The sequence below is a fragment of the Carlito syrichta genome, unplaced genomic scaffold, assembly GCF_000164805.1.
Source record: "Carlito syrichta isolate Samal-C Ts95f unplaced genomic scaffold, Tarsius_syrichta-2.0.1 Scaffold315473, whole genome shotgun sequence".
NCBI lineage: Eukaryota > Metazoa > Chordata > Mammalia > Primates > Tarsiidae > Carlito > Carlito syrichta.
In genome coordinates this window covers 858,278-881,534 of record NW_007259569.1, presented here as the reverse complement: position 1 = coordinate 881,534, position 23,257 = coordinate 858,278, and the positions used below count along the sequence as shown (strand labels likewise).

The 23,257-nt window shown below is 36.4% G+C and overlaps 2 protein-coding genes across 3 annotated transcripts in view; both read left to right on the top strand.

Annotated features, from left to right (window-relative positions):
* The window catches only part of RNF128 (ring finger protein 128, E3 ubiquitin protein ligase), a 97,080-nt gene extending 82,009 nt beyond the window's left edge, over positions 1-15,071 (top strand). For both annotated transcript variants that reach the window (XM_008072863.2, XM_008072862.1), the window contains exons 3-7: positions 1,540-1,611; positions 5,830-5,912; positions 6,933-7,029; positions 7,977-8,145; positions 13,637-15,071. In XM_008072863.2, the coding sequence (XP_008071054.1) occupies positions 1,540-1,611; positions 5,830-5,912; positions 6,933-7,029; positions 7,977-8,145; positions 13,637-13,770 (555 nt within the window). In that variant the 3' untranslated portion in view covers positions 13,771-15,071. The remainder of the gene's footprint in view (positions 1-1,539; positions 1,612-5,829; positions 5,913-6,932; positions 7,030-7,976; positions 8,146-13,636) is intronic.
* A 4,354-nt stretch (positions 15,072-19,425) lies between these two features.
* The window catches only part of TBC1D8B (TBC1 domain family member 8B), a 79,668-nt gene continuing 75,836 nt past the window's right edge, over positions 19,426-23,257 (top strand). Inside the window, exon 1 of the mRNA XM_008072861.2 lies at positions 19,426-19,717. Within this exon, the coding sequence (XP_008071052.1) occupies positions 19,588-19,717 (130 nt within the window). The 5' untranslated portion in view covers positions 19,426-19,587. The remainder of the gene's footprint in view (positions 19,718-23,257) is intronic.

Below are 23,257 nucleotides of genomic sequence, written 5' to 3'. Positions count from 1 at the left end.
ATTAAGCTTATTTGTTGCTCAGGTAAAAATTTGAGAGGCTTCTGCTGTTCCTGTGATGACAAAAATAAAAAGTTTGGCTAGTAATCTCCTTGGCATTAAGCCAAATACCGTTCACAAAATGATATTTTATGTAGGAGATAGGGTTGGATATTAAGGGGATTGTCACATACATATACTTATTGCTTATTCTCTTCCAAAATATATTTGCTACAGATATGTATAGACATGTTACAAGTAACTGCTATGCTTATTGGTAAATGGTAGCTTATATTTTCATTTAATAAGCATATTATTGTCTTCCATATGCCAGACATTATACTAAATACTTTACTTACATTATCTCTAATTTTCATGTAATTTAAATGTCGGCTGGGACGCTGCTGAGAATGGGGGTATGTATAGGGGGATGAGGGAGCTGTTTACATTCTCACAATGATCTCTGGTTCTGAGTGCCCACTTTTTGCTGAATTTCTGCTAAGTTTGTTCATTGAACACTTCAGAATAGAAAGATTACTTATGATCTTACCATGAAGCATATGGTATCTTTATATTCCACACAGCCTCCACCCAGGTGGATTAGCCTCAAATGCAGTTTACACATATGTTATATTCACTTAAGGCATTCTTATATGTAGCAGATTTTAGTGGAGAGGAAGGAAGGATTTATCTGCAGCATCACAACAAACTTCAAATTAACACCAAATATCTCAGATCACCTGGAACTTTTTTCTCCCTTTGGTCAGTTCAACCCACATAGAGGGACAATCTCTCATTAATTCCTCTTTGTAATCTTTCCCTCACCTCTTAGCTTCCTCCCACACTTCACCTTCACTTCTGACTCAATTATGCATAATGTTTTAGTCCTTATTCCATAAATGAGCCTGGGCCTTGCCTTTGCATATCCAGACTCATCAAGCCATATGCTCAGTGAAAAAAAAAAAAAAAAAGGCGACCACTCTCGGACCCATTCTCCTTATAAGACAGTAAGGCTTATAAACAACAATGTTTTTCCCTAATACCAAACACTGTAAAGGTTGGTATTATCCTAATTTTATAGATAAGTAAAAAAATCTCAATTAAATGACTTGTCCAGGGTTATTCATTTATTAAGTAACAAAATCATATTTTGAACCCAGGCTCATTTGATTTCAAATCCTGTGTACATTCTACCAAATAAGGCATGATTCAAAAAAGAAATTGAAAATATGCATGTTAAGCTCCTCTGAGCTTGCAAATAGGAAGATTGCTTTGAAAATTCATAGCATTTAAATCCAGTTGAAATAGGGACACATAGCTTTACCATTATGGTCCTAAAAGTGCTGTTTAAGAAAGTAAGGCAACATAATAAAAATTTTAGTAATTTGAAAAATCTTGCCTGATATCAGATAATTGGGACATTTATAATGGTTAATTAATTTTTGTTAAAATTCATTGACATATTGACTTTTACCTGATAAATATTTATTAATCCACTCTACCTATTTCATTGTGCTTATTTTAAAGATAGTTTTCTAATATCTGCTTTTTTTTTAATTACAGAGACAATTAAAGGCAGATGCTAAAAAAGCTATTGGAAGGCTTCAACTCCGCACACTAAAACAAGGAGACAAGGTGCGTTTATGACTTTTAAATGCTATTTATTTTAAAACATTGTTACCAAGCCATTGTTCAAGCTAAATATTCTTCCAAAGTATGCATTTTATTGGCACATATAAACTTTATTGACTTTTAAAAATCTGTTTGATGCTAGAAATAGGCTGAATAAGGGTTCCCCAAAGATATCAGGGTCCTAATCCCTGAACCCTTTGGATGTTACCTTATATGGTAGGAAGAACTTTTCAAATATAATTAAGTTAAAGATATTGAGAATAGATTATCCTGGATTGTCCAAGTGGGTTCTAAATATAATCACAGTGTCCTTATAAAAGGGAGGAAAAGGGAGATTTGACTACAGTATAGTAAGAGATGTGACAATGGAAGCAAGTGATTGGAATGATGCAATGAAGAGGCCATGAGCTAAAGAATGTAGAGTGCCTCTAGAAAGTGGGAAAGGTAAGAGAAAGTATTCTCCCCTGAAGCTTCCAAAAGGTATACAGTACTTCCAGCATTTTGATTTTTAGACTTCTGATCTCAGAGCCAAGTGCAGTGACTCATGCCTGTAATCCCAGCACTTTGGGAGGCCAAAGCAGGAGGATTGGGTGAGGCCAGGAGTTCAAGACTACCCTGAGCAACATAGTGAGACCTTGTCTCTACCCCAAAAAAGAGTATAAAATATTAACAAATAAAATTTTAAAAATAGACTTCTGATCTCCAGAATAGTAAAATAATAAAGTTGTATTGTTTTAAGCCACTAAATTTTGCTAATTTGCTACAGTGACAACAGGAAACCAGTACAGTGCTTCCGTGCAACTTTGCTTGAACATTTATTTACAGATTTAAAACAGATGAAAACTACCATTGATGGGTAAAGCATTATTACAAAAATAGCTATAGATCTTATTGAAATAAAAATATACTATTTATAATAGCACCAAAACCATTAAACTGCAAAACACTGATGACCAAAAAAAAATTTTTTAAATATTCAAATCTATATCATGTTCATGGATCAGAAGACTCACTGTGGTTAAGATGTCAATTCTCCCCAAATTCATGTATAGATTCACTGCAGTTTCTTATTTATTTATTTATTTTAAAGATGTGGGGTACAATTCAGGATTAGGTATACAAGTGTTCATTGTACAGGTAAAGTTTGGGCCTCCCTTTGGTCCCCACTTTGTTTGGTTTGATATCAGGTATCCTTATTGATGTTGGGTCCCCCTATCCCTCCCTCCCCTGGCAGTACCCCACTACTGCCAGTCCCTTTCTTATAGGATTATGGTAAATATCCAGGGTCCACTTATGAGTGAGAACATATGGTACTCAGTTTTTTGTTTCTGTGATAGATCACTGAGTATGATAGTCTTTGAATCCATCCAAGTTGCTGCAAATTCCATATGTTTGTCCTTCTTAATAAAAATTCTATTGGGATCTTTTGCAGAAATTGACAGGTGATCCTAAGTTTACTTGGAAAAGCAAAAGAACTAGAATAAATTAAACAATTCTGATAAAGGACAACTTTGGATGATTCACATTACTGATTTTCAGAATTGTTTTAAAGCTGCAACAGTAAAAGATAGTGTGGTATTGGAAAAAGCATAGACTTATAGATTAATGGAACAGAAAAGATAGTCCAGAAATAGATCCACACATATATAGTTAATGGATTTTTTTATAAAGATGCAAACACAATTCAATGAAGAAAGGATAGCCTTTTCAATAAGAAAGCCTATTGTTTACTATCCACATGCAATGATCGGATATCCATATGCAAAAAAAATTTTTTTTAAACCTCAATCCATTCTTTATACCCTATGTAAAAATTAACTCAATGGATCACTGACCTTTATATAAAATCTAGAGCTATGAAATTTTTAGGAGAAAACTTTAGAGAAAAATATGTTCTTGATGTGAGTTACACAAATATTTCTTAGATATGACACCAAAAACAAGTCTATAAAAGAAAAAAAATGAGGTTAGGTGCAGTGGCTCACACGTTTCTCAACATTTTGGAAAGCTGAGATGGAAGGATTGCTTGAGGCTGGGAGTTTGAGACCAGTCTAGGCAAAATAATGAGACTCCATCTCTACAAATGTTTTTTTTTTTTTTTAATTTGCCAGTCGAGGTGGTGCATGCCTGTAGTCCTAGCTATTATGGAGGCTGAGGTGGGAAGATTGCTTAAGCTCAGGAGTTCGAGTCTGATGTGAGCTATGATCTTACACTTGTATTCCAGCCTTGGCGACAAAGCAAGATCCTGTCTCCTAAAAAAATTAAAAATTAAAATCAAAAGAAAAAGTTTAAAAAATTGACTTTGTCAAAATTGAGAACATCTATTCTTCGAAAGACACTGATAATAGGGACAAAAAAAAAACAGGTACGGACTGAAAGAAAATATTTGTAAATCACATGTCTGTTAAAAGACCATACCCAGAATATATAATGGAGTCTCCAAACTCAACTGTAAGAAACCAAACAACCTAGTAGAAAGTGGGAAAGTAAAACAGACACTTCACCAATGAAAGTATATGAATGATAGCCCGGCTCGGTGGCTCAGTCTGTAATACCTTGCTTTGGGAGGCTGAGGTGAGTGGATTGCCTGAGCCCGCGGGTTTGAAACCCGACTGGGCAACTTGGCGAGACCACATCTCTACAATGAATCAAAAAAATTAGCCGGGTGTGGTAACGCGTACCTGTAGTTACAGCTACTTGGAAGGCTGAGGTGGAAAGATCGCCAGAGCCCAGCAGGTGGACGCTGCGGTGGCTGGGAGCGGCCACTGCACTCCAGTCTGGGTGACAGAGTGAGACTCTAACTCAAAAAAAAAAAAAAAAAGAAAGAAAGAAAAGAAAATATATGAATGGCAAATAAGCACATAAAAGATGCTCAACATAATTAACTATTAGGGAAATACAAATTAAAACCACAACGAGGCACCTCTACATGTTCATTAGAATGGCTAAAATAAATACAACCAAAAATACCAACAGTTGGCCAAGATGTGCAGCAACTGGAACTCTCATGCATTTGCTGGTAAGAATGCAAAATGGCACAGCCACTCTGAAAAACAGTTTGACAGTTCCTTATGAAATTAAAAATACACTTACCATAGGACCTAGCAATCTTCACTGCCCTAAAGGGAAATGAAAAACTATGTACAGATGAAAAACCTGTACTCAGTTGTTCTTAGCAGCTGTATTCATAATTGCTCCAAACTGGAAAGAATCCAAATGTCCTTCGGTTGGTAAATGGATAAACTGGTACATCTATATCATGGAATACTATTTAGCAATGAAAAGGGGAGAAACTCTACTGATACATACAACAACATGGGTGCATCTCAAATGCATTACAATAAGTGAAAAGCCAAATTCAAAAGCTAGGTAATACATGATTTCATTTATATGACATTCTGGAAAAATCAAAACTATAGGAACTGAAAACAGATCAGTGGTTGTCACAGGCTGGGAGTGAGAGAGGAAGGGTTAACTACAGAGTGGTGTGGAGGAATTGGGAGTGGTGGCACTATTTTATATCTTGATTGTGGTGGGGATTAAGTGATTGCTTATGTTTGTCAAAACTTGTGGAACTAGCCGGGCTTGGTGGCTCAGCCTGTAATCCCGCGCTTTGGGAGGCTGAGGTGAGTGGATTGCCTGAGCCCGCGGGTTCGAGATCCACCTGGGCAACTTGGCGAGACCTCATCTCTACAATAAATCAAAAAATCAGCCAGGCATGGTAGCGCATGCCTGTAATTCCGGCTACTCGGAAGGCTGAGGCGGAAGGATCGCCGGAGGCCACTGCACTCCATCCAGTCTGGGCGACAGAGTGAGACTCCAACTCAAAAACAAACAAACAAAAAAAAAAACTTGTGGGACTGTACATGAAAAGAGTGAATTTTACTACATATGAATTATATGTTAACTCAAAAAATGAGAAAACAGTTATAGAACTTATACAAATGGCATTTTATAAATTCTAGAATCAGGAAAGAACAGTTTCAGTCAGTGCTACATGTTCCTCTTTGTTCTGTTTACCTTTTGTTTGACTTTATTCATTTACCTGTTTAAAATCGAAATAATTTTAAATCCACTATTGAAATGTTACAGTTTCATAGTCATTTAGTGATATGTTTGTAAGAATTTATGCTGGTTAAATACATGTATATTCTGATCTTGCTCTGTAGTTTAATGTATATTTTCTTGCCTGTCAGAGTAAAAATAACTACTTGCTTATAGGAAATCGGCCCTGATGGAGATAGTTGTGCTGTTTGTATTGAACTGTATAAACCAAATGATTTGGTGCGCATCTTAACCTGCAAGTAAGTTTGATTTTCTTTTACATTGTCAATAAAAATATGACCCAAAAAATGAATGTGATGGAAGAAAATCATTTGAATTTTTTTAATTTATAGAAAGTATTTATTTTTAACTTATTTTCATTTACCTATAGAAGAATGTTTTATGTTGTATTTTTATTTTTTAATACCATTGGAATTGTTATAAATCTAATTGTAATATGGTACAATTTGTTCTAAACTAATCCCATAGAAAACCGAGAACCTAGCCAGCACAATTTTTATATATAATACATACAAGCACACATACGATAGATAGATAGTAGATAGATAGATAGGTAAGTAGGTAGATAGATAGATAGATAGATAGATAGATAGATAGATAGATAGATTGTACTGGATTATCTTAAATTTATTCTAACAATCCACCCAAAGTGCTAGGATTACAAGCATGAGCCACTGTGCTCAGCTACAAAATCTTCTTGACTTGAGAAAAACAAAGTCAATTTATGAGCACCCAATTTGGAAGTCTTCACTATTTAGTTTTTAATTATCCTTCTCCTGAAGGTTGCTCTTAACATTCTTTCTCTTAACTATTAAATATAGTAGTGGTGGAATGTATCACATTGCCTAAAGCATCAGTACTATGTTGCAATCAGTACTATATTATACTATATTATTGAGAATGACTGTACCATTTAACAGAATTAATAGTTAATAGAGAATAACAAGACAATTGTTTAAGATTTGAAATACTGAACAAAGTCTTAAGTCAGGTAGTATTCTAGTCATTTTCAAGTGAGTACTGAAAATAGTTTTTCTGAAGCTAGAGCAATGAGGTTTTTATATTTTAAAATATTGTACTACAAAATTTCCAAATTTTGTTTCTTTGGTTCCTTCATTGTACTAATAGCCTGTTTAAAAGAAAAAAGAGGATCTTTTCAAAGACTAAGTAAAGTTATTGGGTAACCTGTTAGTATATATTAGACAAAGTGTTGCTATTTTGCAATTGATAATTAAATTGTGTGTTTTTTTTTTCATTAGCCATATTTTCCATAAGGCGTGTGTTGACCCATGGCTGTTAGAACACAGGACATGTCCCATGTGCAAATGTGACATACTCAAAGCTTTGGGAATTGAGGTAAATATTGCTATACTATTTATAAGAAGGATGTATACCTGGGCTTTCAGGAAAATAACATCCTTATTTTTTAGGTATGTAATGTACCATGCTCACTGTTTATACCTAAAACTGAAGATATTTACATCATAGAGATAGTGAGGTGCCATCTTGGACTATCTCCATTTTCTTTCTTCCTCCCTCTCCTCAAATATACTTCTTATTTGATCAGAATTTGGAGTGATGACCATATAAACTACCAACCTGGCCTCCCCCTTTCTGTTTCTTTTTTTAATATTTTACTATTGTATAGTGACCAAACTTGTAGTTAATTGATCATGTACAATTAGAGAACGCATAATAAATATTATAATTATAATTTTATATTTGGTAAATTTTAAAATAGCCTGTTTTCAATATACAACAGAAAATTAAGTTCAACACACTCTTTTTATTTTTATGTTTTTTTTTTTTTTGTAGAGACAGGATCTCACTATGTTGCCCAGGTTGCACTCAACTCCTGGACTCAAGCAATCCTCCTGTCTCAGCCTCCCAAAATGCTAGTATTACAAACACGAGCCACTGTGCCCAGCTATAAAATCTTCTTGACTTGAGAAGATACATTGATGATAGTAATTTTCAATTTCCCTGGGGGACAGCATGATAATTTTTTTTAAGTGCTTACCTTGTATCAGAAGTTATGTTATGAAGTTCTGGGATCACCCAAATGAACATGTCAGATATAAGGGCACTCTGCCTGTAGCATCTTTCACTCCATTGATAAACCCAATTACTCTCTTTTGACTAGGGCCAGCGAAAGATTTTTGTGATCTTCAAAAGGGATCATAGATTTAAAAGGTTAAGAAACATTGCTCCAGTAAGTCACCTATAAAGAAACTTTGTAATGCTATGTCAAGGAAAAGTGTGTACTCTGAGCGCTATTTAATTTGTTCAAATCCTTTCTAAAGGTGGATGTTGAAGATGGATCAGTGTCTTTACAAGTCCCTGTATCCAATGAAGCATCCAATAGTGCCTCCTCCCATGAAGAGGATAATCGCAGTGAGACTGCATCATCTGGATATGCTTCGGTACAGGGGGCAGATGAACCGCCTCTGGAGGAACATGTGCAATCAGCAAGTAAGCATCATACTGAGGGTCGGTGAGTGCCCTACAAATGATCCGTTGTGAATCATACGCCCATCAGAAGTCCTGCTTTTTAGCATTTGCTCTATTCAGCCATTATCACATTTAAGGTTTTTCCTACTTAAAATGATGCAATGAAGGATGAAACCCTGCCTTGACCTATTATGCACACATTTAAATGTATCCCAAATACATGAAACACATCAGAAGTGGGGAATTATTCACAAAACAAAGATTTATTGGAAAGCTTCTCTCTGATGCATTTAAATATCTTGTTAACTACTTACAGAAACTAAGGAGAAACTAAATTTTAGAAGCCATCGTTTATTGCGGATAAATCAGAAATTAACATAAAGAAGTCTGAAATGTTAAAATAGAATTCAATTTACAAAAACTTCATTTATACCAAATTTCTCAGGAACCCATCTCTTGCAAATAGAAAACTGTTTAAGGATGGTATGTGCTGCCACCTGTTGACTATGTACCATGAAATGAACAAACCATTAGAGACAAAAATTGAATATATTATTTTCAAAATTCATGTGAATTAGTATTGCAACTTAGGAATTTTATGCCAATGGAGAAATTTTATGGAGTTTTGTTACTTTTTTTCCCTAAAAATAGAAAATCCCTATAAAAATTATTTTCTTTGTCTTTAATCTCGACCTTTTCCATGTTTTTTGTTGGTTTGAAAGATTTTTTCTCAATCCTCATTTTGAGATAGTCTAATTCTATCATGCAAGTAGAAGAAAAACTTTCAAGATGACTTGTGAAAGCTTAAGCTTTCTATTACATAAACCTTTGTCCTCTATAAGCTTATCAGTGCCATAAACATCATTTCTGAATATGTCACAAGGAATATGACTATGCAAAAGTAAACCTTGTATTTCTCGTAATCTAATCTGCAGACATTTCCTTGCGTATAAAGTAGTCATAGGAATGTTAATCTGTGGCTTATTCTACCTATAATAGAGAATCATTGTCTATTTTCCCCAGGTGATCTTGTGCTCCCATAATTGTGTGGTAATACAATTCAGTAAAGATTATGGAGAGTATACAGGATAATTTATTGATAAATTTCTTTTTTAAAAACAACAACTTACTCTTTTTGTGTTCTCTTCTTCTTATGGGCAGGGGTAGGGCGGGGGGAAGGAAGAGGTAAGCAAAACAGATTTTGCAGAGATTTGAAAGCAAATGAAATAATAATTCGTGTTCCTCCTCATGTATTATTTATCTAGATAAATGATAGTAACACTCACCCAGGTACCTCAGACCAAAAACTAGGGAGATTCTAGATTCTTTCCTCTTCCCCTTCCTGTTGATTCAACATCTGTTTTCTTAACCCCATCCTCTAATTTGCAAACTTAATTCCACAATCTTAGTTTGAGCCACTATCCTCTCTCTGCCCATTGCTTCCACTCTTCCTCACCCCTCAAATTGAGAAAGTACAAGATAACTCTATTTCTCCTCTAAGACTCACCCCTCTTTGAGAAGTCTCTCCTGACTTGCATGTATGGCCCTATTTGTCGGCTTCTATAAAACTTCTGTCATTGCACTTACTGCACAGAATTGTATTAAAACTTTTTTAAGTTCCTGTGGGTAAGGATAGTGTCTTATATTCACTATTGTTTACCCGGCACCGAGCACAGTCTGTTGCATGGTAGATACTCAAGTTTGTGTTGAATAAATGACTACTTAGAACAGATTTAATTTTGTCTGTAATTATATATTACCAGTTTGGGTATCTTGCATATTAGCCATTAATTCTTATGGTAATCATTGGTTTCCATAGCTTTATAAACACACAGCTAGTTCACGTCTGTGTGTCATATCACTGGGCTAAGTTCTATTAGAGCACTGGTTTTCAAACTCAAGTACTCATTGATTCACCTGCAGGCTTGTCAAAACAGAGAGGTCACCCCCGTGGTTTCTGACTCAGTGGATTGGGGGTGGGGCCTAGGAAATTTTAATTTCTTATAAGTTCCTGAGTGATACTGATGCTTCTGGCCCAGGGACCACACTTTGAGAACCATTGAATATGGGCCCTAGTTGTCAATCCTGGTTGCATATTAGAATCACCTGGAGAGATTTTAAACATTACCAATGTTTGGGCTCTACCTTAGAGCAGTAAGAGCCCATGAGGGGTGGGACCCAGGCATGGGTATTTTTTTATTTTAATTTTGAGATAATTTCAGACTGACTGACAAAAATTTCAAAAATAGTATAAAGAATGGTCATATATACTTCATCCAGCTTCTTCAAGTGTTAACATCTTATAGAACCATATAAAATTATCAAAACCAGGAAATTAACTGATAAAATGTTATTAATTGAACTACAGACTTCACTCAGATGTCACCAGTTGACACACTAATATCCTTTTTTTGGTCCCAGGATCACACATTGCATTTAATTGTCAAATCTCTTTGTCTCCAGTCTGAGACACTACTTCAATCTTTGTCCTTCATGACCTTGACCTTTTTAAAAACTGCTAGTTATTTTGTAGAATGGCCCTCTATTTGGGCTTGTCTGCTGTTTCCCAGTAATTAAATTCATTGTCCGTTTCTAGCAAGAATATCACAGAAGTGGTGCTGGACGCTTCTCAGTGCCCCCACATCATATCATGACGCACATGATGTCTGTGTTTTATTACTGATGATTCAAACTTTGCTCATTTGGTTAAGGTGGTTATCTGCCAGGTTTCTCCTTTACAGTTATGATTTTTTCCTTTGTAATTATTAAATATCTTATGGAGAGATACTTGGAGACTATTCAAATATCCTATTTGTCATCATACTTCTACCTACTAATTTTAGCAATCATTGATGATTCTTGGTTGCAATAATTACTGAAGTGTTGCCAAATAGTAATTTTCTATTTCTATCATTCATTCTACATTTTTGATTGAATTTCTAATGTAAGGAAGAGTTATTCCTTATCCTCCATATATTCAATTATTTATTTATAATACTATGGGATCATAGATACTTCTTTCATTGTATATTATTCTCATGCTCTATCTCTTGCTCTCACTGTCCTAGATTTGGTCATTTGGGAACTTGTTCAAATTGGTTTCTGTGCTCTTTCAAGTTCCTTAATTTCTGTCATGTTAAGATGTTCCAGGTCTGACTGAGATTGGCCAACTTTTTTTTGGTAAAAAGCTAGATAGTAAATACTTGAGGCTGTGAAGGCCATAAGTCTCTGTTTTCACACCCCCTCCCTTTTTTTGTTGTTTATTTCACAACCACAAAAAATATTTTTAGCTATGGCTTGTGGGCTGTAGTTTACTGACCCCTAGGCTAAAATCTAGGTTAATCTGTCCTATCCCTAGAATCAGACATTTTTTCAGGGTGCCTTTTATTGGAGAATGATATTTCAAAACCAATATCTGGGCAATTAGGCACACTTATTGCTACTGAGGTGTCATTGCTATTGGCCCTTCCAACTAAAAAGGTTAGGAAATATATGTATATGTGTATTTAATCATATAAATATACACACACATATACATTCTCTCTCTCTCTCTCTCTCTCTCTCTCTCTCTCTCTCTCTGTCCGAAAAACAATGGACACATACAGATACACCCAATTTTTATCCAAAACCACAGGGTTCATTCTAGCCTCCCCCTTTCCTTATTTGTAACTCCTTTCTCCAACAGTGAAAAGATAAAGGCTCTCTTTATCTACCATATATTTCCTTATTTTTTCAGTTATAGAATACACATAAAATAGTTTCAGTATTGCTAACACATATCCCTATATAAAACAATTTCACCCTCTAGTGTACAGTTCTTTTTGTTTTTAACCTTACAGATTAGAGTCAAAATACTCTTTTCCATTTAGAAAATACAGAATTAGGAGAATAAAGTCACATGATCATAACACTAATAATAATGATCCACGAGATTCTTACAGTTTTACTACATTTATATCTATAATTATTATAATTTAAAATTTGAATCATATCATATAGTGCTTTTATATTTAGTAAGTTATGAGTTAATTTTTTATCATCAAATAATTTTCTCAAATACTGAGAATGTCTACACAATTTTCCACTGTATGAAGCTACTTCAATTGTTTGAGCATTTCCCTATTGTTGGGCATTTACTGTTTTCCAATTTTTGTCTTTTGTATTATAACCAATGATTCTATAATCACCCTGGTAGCTGAATTTAGTGTACATCCTGGAAATAAAATCCTAGAAATGAAAAAAAACATATTGTTTTCCAAAGTTACTTGAGTATAGTTCTTTTCTTCCCCACCCTCTTTAGGATGTTTATATATTTTACTTGTAATACCATTAGGTTCACTTATTACTATTTGTATTCCATTTTGAACATCCCCCCAACTTCCTGGTTGATTTTTTTTTTCAGAAGCAAAGCACACTTCAATTGTACATAATTAGTTTTTTAAAAGATTATAGATATATGAGGGTGAAAAAACCACATGAAAGCATATATAGTAAAAAGTCTTGCTTTCTTCTCTATGCCTCAGCCCCAAGTCTTCCTCATCAAAACCAACCATTGTTCTGACAATCTTTTATATGCTTCCAGAGATATATAACTTTAAAAAAACAATGAATGGTCAAATTCTCTAAAACTGTTCTGTACTTTGGTTTCTTCACTAAACAACACATGTTGGAAATACCAGGGGTGCCAAAAAAATGTATATACTCATTTTAAGAGATGTTATCTAGATATTGCTTTTAGCCATAATCCAAAGCATCTGGGCACTGATGGTAACCACTTTAAGCACCTCTTTTAATTGCAGAAGTTAAACGTGACTTGTATTCATCTTTTTATTGGTATATATTGAGTATTACAATTGTAATATAGTTTTTCTTTTCTTAAAATGTGTGTACCTTTTTTGGTACCCTCTGTATATCTACTATCTCATATTTTGGTCTATATAATCATTTTTTTAAATATGCGGGGTACAATTCAGGGCTAGGTATACAAATGTTCATTATGCAGGTACCCTTGTTGATGAGGTGTGCCCCCCTCTCCTGGCAGTTTCCCACTACTGCCAATCCCACCCCCTTGGCAGTTTCCCACTACTGCCAATCTCTTTCTTATAGTATTATGAAAATTGATAAAATGCCATCTATATTTATGTGTATGAAGAATCATTGGTAATTGTTTAACGTGTCCAGGTGATTGGAATGTGCAGCCAGGTTCAACAACTGTTATATTTAGGGTAGGGAAGAAGAAGGCATAACTTTTTGCTCTCAAAGCAGCTGTGATGTTGGTAGAAATAAGCACACATATATGATCCGAAAAAAGTAACTATAAATCAATATAATAATACCATATGTGCTTTATGTAAGGCATAGCATAAATCATATAATTATTAAAGGTAAGTGTAATGAACATAATAATATGATGAAAATTAGATAAGAAAGACTTCCTAGAAATGAATGTTGGATTTTGTCTTAAAAGAAGAGAGGGCTGAAATCATCCTAAAATTGCCATTTCTTTTTAAAGATGAAAACCTACAGCTGGTAAACCATGAAGCAAATTCTGTGGCAGTGGATGTTGTTCCTCATGTCGACAACCCAACCTTTGAAGAAGATGAAACTCCTGAACAAGAGACTGCTGTTCGAGAAATTAAATCATAAGATCTGTGTCAATAGAAAACTTGAACATTAGTAATAACAGAACTGCCAATCAGGGCCTAGTTTACTATTAATGAACTGGATAAATTTAATAAACTAAGAATGATACTGAAAGTACTAAGATGACTAATATTATGCTATAGTTAAATGGCTTAAAATATTTAACCTATTAACTTTTTCCCACAAACTCATTAAAATGTTTTTCATAGGCAAGTTTCCTCTCAATAGTGATAGCAACATTTTTAAACATATACAACTATCTTCAAGTAGTTCTGTTTTTCGTTTATAACAATTTTCTTCTTATAAAAACATGTTGCTTTTAAAATGTGGAATAGCTGTAATCACTTTATTTTATGATAGTATCTTAATTAAAAATAATACTACTTTAGCTTGGGCTATATGTGTCAGGGTTTTCTCCAGGTGCTTCTATTGATCTGGAATTGTAATGTAAAAAGCAATGCAAACTTAGGCTAGTATTTCATGAAATGTCTATTTAAGCTACATTAAGTTAGTAGAACAAGATTCAAGCAAAATATTCATTTTAATATTTTCTTGTTTTTAAAATTAGGCTAAATGTACTTCATGTGAGTGTTGAGCATAGTTTATCAGAGAATATGAACTGAATCGATTGATATATTAGTGACACCAATTTGACACAAGATTATAGACAAAAAGTTTCCTTACAAAAATACTATGTAAATATTTCTCAATTTTGTGGGATTTTCAAAAGCACAGTATATAAATTACCATACTATTTGAAAATGGCAATGACAGAGTAAGTCACACAAAAAATAGTAATTGATCTTCATTCGTGAACTTGTCTACAGAAAATGTTCTGTAAAATCAGTCTGTAGAAATTTTTTTCCAAATAATGTTGACTTTGAAAATTGAGTTTACATTTGACCTAAATGGGCCACAATTAATTAGATAAGCTAAAATTCTGTCCACGTAGCTATAAATTTTATGGATGCATTTTCTTGGTGTTTGAAAAAAAATAAGGGAGAATTCCAGGTGCCTTAATGTAAAGTTTGAAACTTCATCCACCAAAGTTAAATAGAGCTATTTAAAAATGCACTTTATTTGTACTCTGCGTGACTTATCTTTTGTTTCAGTGCAAATTCTAGCAGAATTTAGGCAAAAACAGGACATATATTTTTGTTTGCTGAATGTAGAATGGATGAAACCATTGCATTCTTGTACACTGATTTGAAATGCTGTAAATATGTCCCGATTTGTATTGATTCTCTTTAAATATAAAATATAAATAAAATATTCCAATAAAAGTTTGTGTCTGGTGTTTAGTTGTCATATATGAACTTTTCACATACACTATGCCTGCATTTGGGAGGGAAAAAAAGGTTGGATGTAAATGGTCATTGACATATTTGATCAATAAACACTAAAATTTTAGTATAATATCTATTTACATATTGTATTACATAGAGAGGAATGGCTGCCATTGTAATATCACCGAACCTATCATGAATTATTTTTAAATGTCAGCAAGGTAAACAATGAGGGTGACCAGTAATAATACAAGGTTTAAAAAATATTTTGATGCCAGTTAATCTTTATGCAATTTATGACATATAGGGCCTTTTATTACTTGAATGTGTTCCTTCAGCCTTCTCTTTGATGTATCATTGTTAGGATGCTGTTAATGAGTTAAGTGCATCTTTCTTTTGTCAAACGTGTTAAGAATATACAAATGCTTGGAACACCTCAGAATTATGATTATCAAACCAAGTATACATGTCTTATTTGGCAATATGCTGGGGGAGGGGGGGTGGTGCCTATATTCTTAGAGTGTTAGCTTTTTTCAAATTTGGTGACGATTCTTTTGGGGCATTTAAATTTTTTTGAATTAACAACTGTATTGAAGCATAGTTTACATAATTTACCCATTGTAAATATATAGCTGGATGATGTTTAGCAAATGTATGAAGGGGGAGGCCTCCAAAAAACTGTTTATTTTTAAAATGTGCTTATTCTTACATGTTTAAACATCAGTCACCTTCAAAGTACTCTCCATTTGATGCAATATACCTATCTAGACACTTTTTCCACTGCTCAAAATAGTTTTTGAAGTCGTCCACTTCGATGCCTTTTGGTGTTACTGCCATTCTATGTTTCACCTCTTCCACATGGGCAAAACGTTTCCCTCTGAGGACTTTTTACATCTGGGAAACAAAAAAAAAAAAGTCGCTCAGAGTGAGATCAGATGAATAGGAGGATGGGGCATGGGGTTCATGCCATTTTTGGTAAAAAACTACTGAACATTCAATGTGGTGTGGGCAGGTGCGCTGTCAGGGTGGAAGAACCAGTCACCTGTTTGCCACAACTTGGGATGTTTCTTCCACAAATCATGATGTAACCTTCTCAAAACTTCCAGATAAAAACTTTGGTTGACTGTTTGATCCAGAGGAACAAATTCTGAGTGTATTACAAGGAGCCCACCCTCCAAAAGATAATTCCAGATTTTGGGGGGTTCCTCCTCATACAGAGTTCTAAAACTATTACCACAATCCAGTTTTAGAATAGTCCATCACCCAAAAAACATCCCCTCATACCCATTTGCAGTCAATTTCCACTCCCATTCCCAGTACCACACAACCACCAATCGCTTTCTGTCTCTATGGACTTGCCTATTCTGGATATTTCACATAAATAAGAGTGGAAGCAGACAAATTAGCTGGGAAGCTATTCTAATAGTATGGCAGGAGAGTGATGTGAGGATAATCTAAAGTCATAATAGGGGGATGGGATGGACTTTCAAAAAGGTAGAGGAGTGGGGGGTGGGAATAGGGGTGATGAAAGAAATCTAAGATTATCCCAAGGTTCTTAGCTTGACTGTCTTGATAAACAGTGGCGCTATGAACTAAAATAACCTAGTGGGAAAAACAACATTGCACAGGGGGAATATTGGAAAAGTGAGTCTGGCTTTGGACATGTGTTTGAGGTATCTACAGACAATATGCATAGGTAGCATGATGTCATGGTTTTGGGCCAGACAAATCTAGCTTCCAAATTCCAGCTCTGCCATTTATTTAGCTGTATGATCTTTTTTTTTTTTTTTTTTTTTGGAGTTAAAATCTCACTCTGTTGATTAGGCTGGAGTGCAGTGGCAGCCAACCGCAACCTCAACCTGCTGGGCTCAGACAATTCTTCCTCCTCAGCCTTTCAAGTAGCTGGAACTACAGGCACATATGATCATGTCCAGCTATTTTTTTTTTTTTTTTTGGAGACGAGATGTCACTAAGTTGCCCAGGTTGCTCTCGAACCCAAAGGTTCAGGCAATCCTCTCGCCTTGACCACCCAAAGTGCTGGGATTACAGGCGTAAGCCACCCTGGTTTAGCTGTATGATCTTAGGCAAGTTACTTAAGTTCTCTGAGATTCCTTTTTTTCATCCATAATGTAAACATGGAAAAATGTGCAAGCAACTATATATATATATATAATCACCAGTATAGTGCCAGCAATGATATTCAAGGCAGTTTACAACCCCCATCCATCTTCCCTAAGCAACTTACATTTGACGTTCACAATTGAACATTTAATTTTAATTTTTTTTAGAGACAGGGTCTTGCTCTGTCACCCAGGCTTGGAAAGTAGTGGCACCATCATAGCTCACTGCAGACTTGAACTCCTAGGCTCAAGTGCTCCTCCTGCCTCAGCCTCCCAATTAGCTGGAACTACAGATGCATGCCACCACACCCTGCTAATTTTTGTATTTTTTTTGTAAAGAATGGGTCTTGCTATGCTACTCAGGCTGGGCTCAAACAATCCTCCCACCTCGGCTTCCCAAAGTGCTGGGATTACAGGGTGTGAGCCAGTACACTGGCCAACACGTTCTATTTTGTTTTCAGAAAAAATGCTTTTATTTGCAAAGGCTTGAAATAAATTGTTTATGATCAAGTCAAATTTTACATCATATAAATAATTGAATTTGAGAAAAATTTGCTTCACATAATCAGTGAACTGTTTGTTTACTAAAGCAGACACTCTCTAAATGCCCTGCTCTGAACCAAAAGTGAGCCTAGTCTGGTAATGGGGAGCATGTGGGTATACCCAAATGGAGTTGCAGAGTAAAGAAGCAGAGAAGTCATCCAGTTCTAGACAGCCTTTGCCACAAATCTAACCTTTAAGGGTATTGGAAAAGAATGTGATTTGATGAAGAAGGACATTCAAAGGGGGAAGGAAAAGTAAAAAGAAAGAACACCTCTCTTGTCTACATTTACTACATTTACTGATCTTTCACCAGGAGAATAAGAAGAAATTATCTTCCCTAGTACACATTCAAATTGCAATGGCTTTTCCCAAGGATGCACTGTAGTTTGGGCTCTGGGAACATTGCCTCTTCCCATATTTTCCAGAAAACTGTCTTGGGACTACTTACTGCCAATTAGAAGAGAATTTCAAGTTGCTCCTTTTCTTATCTCCTCCGCCACCCCTCCCACACACAAATCCCTGCTTGTAGCACACGCCAGCATCACTCGAGATAACCCACATCTTTGGAGGGTTAAACTGGAGATGCCACTGCAGGGCATAATTCCTTGGTTACACGACTTGGCATCTGTGTGTGCCCCACCTCATTTTTTTTTTTACCATATGGCCTTGAGGCTTTATTTTCAAAACAGTTTGTCAAGAGCCCCTTGCTTGTACATTGCCTCCAAACTCCTCCATTCTTATAAACCTATTTTCATCTTCAGTGCATTCTTTAATCCTGGTGGGCTTAAGTTATTGTAATAAATAAAAACATCCCTCAAGTATTTCCTCACAGCGATGTCATGCAAATTACCGACCTCATTCACCTTCGTGTTCAAGCAGCCGCGTATGCAAAGAAGTGAAGACTGTCCTGAAAGGGCTTTTGTTTTTTTAAAAGAGCTTAAGAAAGAAAAAAATTTGTTCATCAATTGTTTAGATTCCCAAATAGAAAATTGGGCAAGAAATTTTCTGTGGCTTATTTTAGTCGTTAAATAAACAGAGGCGGAAAATAGGAGCAAGGGAGGAGTACACGGCATAAAGAAAATGTGTGGCTTCTGGAGATTTTCTGTTCTTTTGAAACGAGCGGAAAGAGCTTAATCTAGATAAGAATTTTTGATTTAGACAAGGAATCTTATCACTGACTGTGCGACCTTGGACAAGTCACTTCAACCGTCATCGCTTTCGTTTATTAATGTGTAAAGTGGGAAAGACTATCCACTTCCTAAGACTTCCGAGAGGATAACGCGAGGTTTAAGACGCCTGAGTATACAGTTAGCGCTCATTAAACGTTAGTTGCTGCTACTGCCGCTTCCCGGAATGGGCCGACACTCCAAAATTCCAGGAAATTTTTCCTTACAGTTTAATGCCTTCGGCTGTAAAAGGATAAAAAGAAACAATCCTTTTGCACCTGGGGCTCACTTATTTGAATCAAAAATGGTTTTAAACTTCAGATAGGCAAAACCCACTTAACTGGTGGCGGGACCCGCTCTGAAAGCACCCCCACCCGCTTCTCACCCCGTTGCATTGTGGGAAATGTAGTCCTGCATCCCAGTTGCATGAGTATAGAAAATCGGGAAGAAAACTACAACTCCCAAGAGGTGAAGAAGCGGGACTATTTCCCAGTCGGGCGGTAGCGCTGTGGGAGGGAATTGGCAATCTCTCTGCCTACGTGGGAGAGAAGGGAGGGTTGGGGGAAGTGTGGAAAACCTGAACCTGAGCTGCTGCCGCCAGAGGAAGATTTGGTGGGAGGAGAAATAGAGGGGCAGAGACAGGTTAAGGGTAGGGTGAGGAGGGCGTCTGGGTCGCTGCTCCCGAGGGGCACAAAGTTCTTCGAGATGTGGCTGAAGCCTGAGGAAGTGCTTCTGAAAAATGCGCTGAAGCTGTGGCTGATGGAAAGGTCCAACGACTACTTCGTGCTGCAACGGCGTCGGGGCTACGGGGAGGAAGGCGGAGGGGGGCTCACAGGTAAGCTGTGGCCACCCCCACCTGCCTTGGGGCCGTGTCCGCTGTTCCTTAAAAGGTGGTGAGGAAAACAGTTACTCGTCGCAACCTGACACGGGATCCTAAACCCTGGGCGGAGGGATTGGGGTTCTTCTCTCGCCACCACCTTGCCGCCACCTCTCAGAGTCCTGAGAATGCCTCACTGGACGACCAGTTGCTCTTTGGGTGGGACAGGGGAAGGGAGGAGCGCGGTTCTTTATGAGGCAAAGGAGGAAAAGGGTACCTGCCCTGTCGCTTCCTATGGGGGGAGGTGGCTGATGACGAGTGTGCGACCTAAGCAGGACGCGTTTAGGCTGGTGCACAGGGGTCAGTTCGCTGTTGTGGACTTAACTTTTTTTTTACAAAACCCATACCTATAATCATCACCTTGGGGAGTGTGTGGGGGGAGTGGAGGACGTGGGGATGGTAAGGAGAAAGGGGGGCGACCCAGTCATATCCTGAGAGGTTCCAGGAGATTAGAGAAAAGGGAGGGTTGGGATGGAGGGAGATTGAGGGGTAGAGCTCAGAATTGCTGACCTCTCCCAATTTAGCATCACCTACTTTGTCTCCAAGTTTTCAGTCCTTGGAATCCCCTCTCAAAGGCTATTGACAACGTCGTAGTAAATTTATCTTTTTGTCCCGTTATTCAAAGCCATGATTGTAAGCCAAACCAATTAAACAAACGGAAGTTTAACTCTTCTTGCCTAACCCACCTGCCCTCAATTCTTAACAAGAACTGTTTGTTGTTGTTGCTGTTGTTGTTGTTGTTATTTTAGCCAACTGTTTAAAGTTTCCAAAGAATATTATTTTGAGACCACTCGTCTTGGCTAGGGACATTCAAACTTTAGGACATTGGGGGAGACGAGTTATTTTTTGTGACAATTTCTGGTTTGATATTGTGGCCTTGAAGTGGCGGACCAAGCTTAATTTAGGCAGCATGATATAGCGGGAAGAGGGAAAGTCCCAAAATTTGCATTTTAGTCCCATTCTCATCTCTTATTTGTTCCATAACATTCCTCAATTTCTTTCATTTACTCAACCTTAAGCATCTACTGTGTGCCACAAGGAATGCTTAGTACAAAGACAGTTGAAATTCAGTCCCTGCCTTTGCAGTGCTCATAATCTGGATAGAGGGGCAGAGATAAGGGAGGAGGAAGGACTAGTATACCAGGCAAATTATGATTAGAACCAAATGACTGGAGGGTTGAATGAAGATCCATGGAGGAGGTGACCTTGCTTTTCATCTTCTGTAAAATGATGCCTACCTCCCAGAACTGAAAGGATAAAGTGAAACACAATAGGTGCCAAATTAATGTATGTTGTTAAGATGTTGATAAACGTGTGCTGTTACTTCTTTTTCAAGCCATTTCCAGGGTGGAGAGAATTCTGAGGTTCTATAGGACATTTAAAAACAATTTGCAGGACTATTAATCTTATCCAGCGTCTACAAAGCTCCTCTTGATAATATGGCAACAAAAATTGCTCTGTTGCTCTTGAAATTTTATCATTTTCTAATTTTTAAAAATTATAAGTGCTATTTTGCAGAAGGGTTTTTCCATTTAATAGATGCATATATTTTCCAAATTAAAATTTGAGAACTGATGTTCATAATTACCCAGTGACAAATTATCCACTTGAGTCCATTGAGAATAGGTCAGGATATATTTGAAATACATCTTATAGTCCTGTGTTACAGCCTCAGAAATAGTCTTCTTTATTCTTTTCTTTTGTTTTAGGCAGAGTGTCACTCTGTCACCCATGCCGGAGTCCAGTGGTGTTATTATAGCTCACTGCAGCCTCAAACCTGGGCCTGAACAATCTTCCTGCCTCAGCCTCCCAAGTAACTGGGACTAGAGATGCACCCCACCATACCCAGCTTTCTTTTTTTTTTTTTTTACTTTTTGTAGAGACAGGGTCTTGCTGGGTTGCCCAGGCTGGTCTCAAACTCCTGGCTTCAAGCAATCCTCTCAACTCTGCCTCCCAAAATACCGAGATTATAGGTGTGAACCACCATGCTCGGCCTAGAAATAGTTTTATAATACATTTTGATTCCTCATAATTTTACTTGACCAGAATTTTTACTGCTATTTCTGCCCACATTTGCCAAGAAAGTGTATTTCACATCATACAATTGTGTTCCTGAAAAATAAGTAAATCAAGTTATTGAGAATCAAATCACTATAATGTAGTATCAAATGGGTTTTTACTTGTTGCAAGTTTCCTTTAAACAATGACTTCTTGTTTTCTGCATTTGAGTTTTCATTTGACATGCTTTCTTAAAGCATGGACCAATAGTACCAATTTCTAATCTCTGTCCTACCTATCCTATTTACTAGTCCCCATATCTCCAGAATAAGAGGACATTTGTCTGAAGAAATAAAAATTTTTACCACACATGTATGTTGTGACTAGTGATAGCTCCATTAACTTAGTGGTGAATTTATATCTCTGTGTGATTTTTTTTTTTGACCTGTGGTACAAGATGCTTGAAATTATCACACACTGTAATTTCATGTAAATTAAACAAAATGGATCAGAAAGGAGCAAAGAGATGTTTTAAAGGTTGGTTTGGTTCTTTTTGGTCCAGAGCAAAAGTGTGTGTTCATGGCTGTTCATTTACTGTATTCTTACTTAAAATTGTGAAGCCAAGGACTTTGCAGTACTTTACCACAAATCCATATTTGGATTAGCTCTCACAGGAGCTTGACTGTGTGCCAGCATAAGCATGCCTTTGTATATTTTGTTTGCTAAAATAACGTGTTATGTGCTACCCCTTTAACAAATTAGTTTAATGAAGAAAAGATAATAACCATCTAGAAATGTTAGTGATTGTATTTTCTTTAAGATTTCGTTTATTTGCTGTGTTATAATTAGCAATAATCACCAGCAATGTAATGACTTGAGATGTGGACTTGCTGAAATTAGTTGACTCCATTTTTTCTTCTAATACTGGAGTAGGAGCAACAGAAAACCCTAGGATGATTATAGCAAGGGACTAGTTTGGAAGTTAGAATCCTGAGGTCCATTTTCTGATGTTTGAAACACAGTGGGTATCTGGTAAATTATTGACCATTTGCCTAACTGTATCTTACTTAATTGTTCTGGCTCACAGCTGAGTGGAATAGCTTGTGGAATTTTTTGTTATATGTAGGCTGTTTTACAGATGAAGTGATTTTCTTTCATTTAGGGAAGTAATTCACCCTTCTGGATTTTACAGTTCTCTTATGTTATCTCTGCTTCTCCTGGCTGATAAAGGTAATGACTTTTCTATGGCACCTAAATTTAACACCTAGCTTTATAGAATTAAAACTAATTTATGCATGTTTGGCTTATTAAGTGCAAATCAACAATTTGCTCTGCTTGGCAGATGGGAACGACTACATGGGTGGAATTATGAGACTACATTCTATTAAGTACGAGGGGGGACTCCCCAAAAACTGAAATTATCTTTTGGAGGGCGGGACTCTTGTAGTACACTCAGAATTTATTCCTCCAGATCAAAGGGTCAACCAAAGTGTTTATCTG